General features: G+C 41.4%; 1 protein-coding gene across 2 annotated transcripts in view; it reads left to right on the forward strand.

The window, feature by feature from the left end:
- Positions 1-3,634, forward strand: part of LOC100953598 (telomerase-binding protein EST1A) — a 149,353-nt gene that overhangs the window by 71,033 nt on the left and 74,686 nt on the right. For both annotated transcript variants that reach the window (XM_023518698.1, XM_023518699.1), the window contains exon 9: positions 1,293-1,354. In XM_023518698.1, coding sequence (XP_023374466.1) covers positions 1,293-1,354 — 62 coding nt within the window. The remainder of the gene's footprint in view (positions 1-1,292; positions 1,355-3,634) is intronic.

Genomic DNA, 3,634 nt, shown 5'->3' on the forward strand with positions numbered 1-3,634 from the left:
GAGCCCAGGAGTTGGAGGTTGCTGTGAGCTGTGATGCTACGGCACTCTACCCAGGGGGACAGCTTGAGGCTCTGTCTCAAAAAAAAAAGAAAAATAGGTGGAGCTGCCATAATTTGTGTTCTGTTTTGTAGTGTGATAAACTTGAAGAGTTTTTCTTAGGACACTTTCAAGAGGTGCTAGACTTCTGACCACACTCCTGAGATCAAGACTGGACCCCTCTTCCTACCTAGCGATAGGGTTCTGAATATATTGCTTCTAAGAGAGCACGGGTGATAACAAGGAGGTTTGGTCTTTAGAGCAGCGGTTCTCAACCTGTGGGTTGCGATCCACAGGAACTATATTAAAGGGCTATGGCATTAGGAATGTCGAGAACCACTGCTTTAGAGTGTCTCTGCGTTTCTTTAGATTTGAATTGAATTGTTTTTTTCTCTCCCTTGTTTTGCTCAGAAGGATGTCTTGGTTTTCATGGAAATAGGTTTTCTAGAATTTTGAACCAAGGTTGTAAATGGGTGGGTGATGGGCTGGATATGGCTGGCAAATGTGAGTTCATGGCTTTCTTAATGTTTAAATTATTTTCATTAATGGCCATCATTTAAAAGCTAGAGGATTTCACTTAAAAACCCAGATTCCAGCTTCCAGCTTGGGGCCACATAGAGCATTTGGCCACAACTAGAGTCGAATAGCCATAGGTTGCTACTTTCCCTACCAGTCTGCTTCATGCTTGTGCCCTGTACACACTTCGAATTTTCAGCTTTCAGACCTAAAATTTGAACTTTGGTTTTAAAAGCTCATAAAGTACAATTTGATGAGCTGGGTAATGATGGGTTATCTTACACTTAGTTATCAAAGAAGAGTCTTGTTTTCTCGAATAGGTAGAAAAATAGCTCATAAATAGATCAGAAACTTCTCTCATACCACAATTATCCTTTCCTTTGTCAGAGTTTCATTTCTGTCGTTACGGAGCTTGAGTGACTCTTAGGTCACAGAGAACTGCAGGCCACCTTCCTTTATATTCGGATTCACTGTGTTCAGAGTCTTTGCATACAGGTGCCATTGCCAGCAGAGGGTGCTGTTCGCTCACTCCTCTGGCTGTCATCTTGGCTCAGCTGAGTGGCAGCTGTTGGGCATGTGCCCTGGATCTGTGTGAGAGTTTGGTCCTGTCCATTTGGTTCCCATCCCTAGTGCCCACCCCTTAGACCCTGGCCAGGTTATTGTGTCACTGGGGACTCTGTTCAGTAACAGGAAACTGGGGAAAGTTTAATTGTTTTCTCCTCTCCCTTTTTCCCATGCAGCTGAACAAAAGGTTCATCCTCAGTTTTCTCCATGCCCATGGGAAGCTGTTTACCCGGATTGGGTAAGTGTGCAGGATGTTTATTTTATTTTCCTACATTACAAGTCATTTTGGAATTTAATATTGTTAGCAACTAGACTGTGTTTGTAACTGAGGGCACAGGGTGTGAATACTTAGAGGCCTCCACCTTCTCTTCCCTTCACGCTCTCTCCTACTGTGTTCATGAAGTTTGGGAAATATTACTCTCTATCTCTCTGACTCTTCTTTCTCTGCCTTTACTAAAACCCCCCTTTAAAAACAGTCTTTCCCTAACCCCTTACCCCTATCCCTCTGGGTTTCTCTTTCCTCTGCCTTCCAGCTCACCCCCTAATGAGCTCCTCAAGGCAGTCATGCTAAATCCCTAGGTACAGCTGCCAGGGGGTCATCCTTAGGGAGAATATGGTCAACTAATTATCTCTAAAGGCAAGAGTAACATTTCCTTTCCTCCGTGTCCTTCTGACCCATACCCCTTCCTTCTGTGCTCAGTTTCCTGTACCATATTACTGATTTCAGTAAACACCAAGACTGTTATATGGTTTCACCATCCACCACGGATTTCCATATAAATCTCAGGGAAGATAGTGCATACAAAACCCTATTACTTCACCACTTTAGTCCCTACAAAGATACTGAATTTTGAGTGTTCCTTTGGTAGATAGAGTTCTTCCTTCCTAGCTGTGGAAACTTAGGGATCCTAAAGCCTGACTTAAGACATGCACACAAGGGCAGATGTCTGCTGAGTGCTTCTTTAGCCTACAGTCTTTTGAGTATAGGAGAGTGACAAGAGAAGTAGGTGTTGGTGCTCTTAGACCAGTCTTCTAATGGATTTTAGTATTTTCTGAGTTGGAGGTTTTATTGTGAGGTATCCTTTAAGGTGATTTGTTTTGGATTATAAATCCTCCAGTAACTGTCAATGTTTTCCTTTCACTTTCTGTCATAAAGTGGTAAGTTTATCTGTAAAGCTCTAGAAGCCTTAGCATGAGTAGAAGCTATGTCAGTTTCCACATACTTTTGTACTTTTTTTAGAAGTTGAAAGGCTTGTGTCTGCTTGAAGAATCACTGCTTTATGAATGATGAACTAGAAAGTGTGCTTATTACATATGCATTTGGCACTAGCCTGGACAGGAGTAACAGTGATCATCATTACAAGGGTAGTTTTGAATTCAGAGTGACTTGGGAAAATTGGAGAAGTTTAATAGTTGAATCTCTGTCAGTACAAAGAATTGTGAACTAATTCACTTAGGAACAATAAACTAGATATATCAGTAGCTTCTGTCTCCTTTACACCATGGTAATGTCAGTTCTACTCTTAACAGTTTTCACCTAACACTGTATGCCTAATATCTAGCATGTAGTAGATGCTCAGTTCATATTTGTTGTATGAATGAGTCAATTATTATAAAAAATGGATAGATTGTGAAAGACTGGAGAGAAGAATCTAGCATTCTAATAGGCGATAGCAGATTCATGCCAATCACTAGTGAGTACTGGTGATATGAAGCTTTAGTTACAAGGTAGATGAGATGATGTCAGTATCATCTTAGAAAATAACACATCATAGCCGGAAATGCTGTTGTGCTGCACCTAAAATAACAGTTGATGGTACCCTTGCTCTTTATCTTTTAAAATTTTTCTTTCTTTCCCTTTTTTGGTGGCGGGAGGGGGGGAGATGGGGTCTCATTCTTTTACCCAGGCTGGAAGGCACTGGTGAAATCATAGCTCACTGCGATCCGAAACTCCTGGCCTCAGGAGATTCTCCTGGCTTAGCCTCCTAAGTACATGGGGCCACAGGGGTGTGCCGCTGTGCCTACTAATTTTAAAAAACAATTTTGTAATGATTAAAAAAAAAGAAAAAAAATTTGTAGAGATGAGGTCTCTGTTATCCAGGCTGGTCTTGAACATCCTGGCCTCCACCTGTCCTTCTGCCTCAGCCTCTCAAAGTGCTGGGATTATAGGCATGTTTAGTTATCTTTTTTTTTTTCATCTTTCTCTCCCCTACTACCTTTTCTCTCAATGTTTTGTGTCCTTTTTTCCTTTGCCTACATTTGTTCTTTAAGTTTTCTTGTACCATGTTGACATTTTGAGCCAGATAATTCTCTGTTGTGGGGGACTGTCCTGTGCATTGTATGATGTTTAACAACATCCTTGGCTTGTTTCCACTACATGCCAGAAGCACACCTCCCCTGCCAGTGGTGACTAAAAATGTCTCAAGACATTGCCACATATCCCTAGGTGGTTAAAATTGCCCCTCATTGAGAAACACTACTCTAGGTATTTTTTGCTCTGTCCAATTTTTTTTTTTTT

The sequence above is a fragment of the Otolemur garnettii genome, unplaced genomic scaffold, assembly GCF_000181295.1.
Source record: "Otolemur garnettii isolate 467f Iridium unplaced genomic scaffold, OtoGar3 scaffold00145, whole genome shotgun sequence".
In the NCBI taxonomy this organism is placed as follows: domain Eukaryota; kingdom Metazoa; phylum Chordata; class Mammalia; order Primates; family Galagidae; genus Otolemur; species Otolemur garnettii.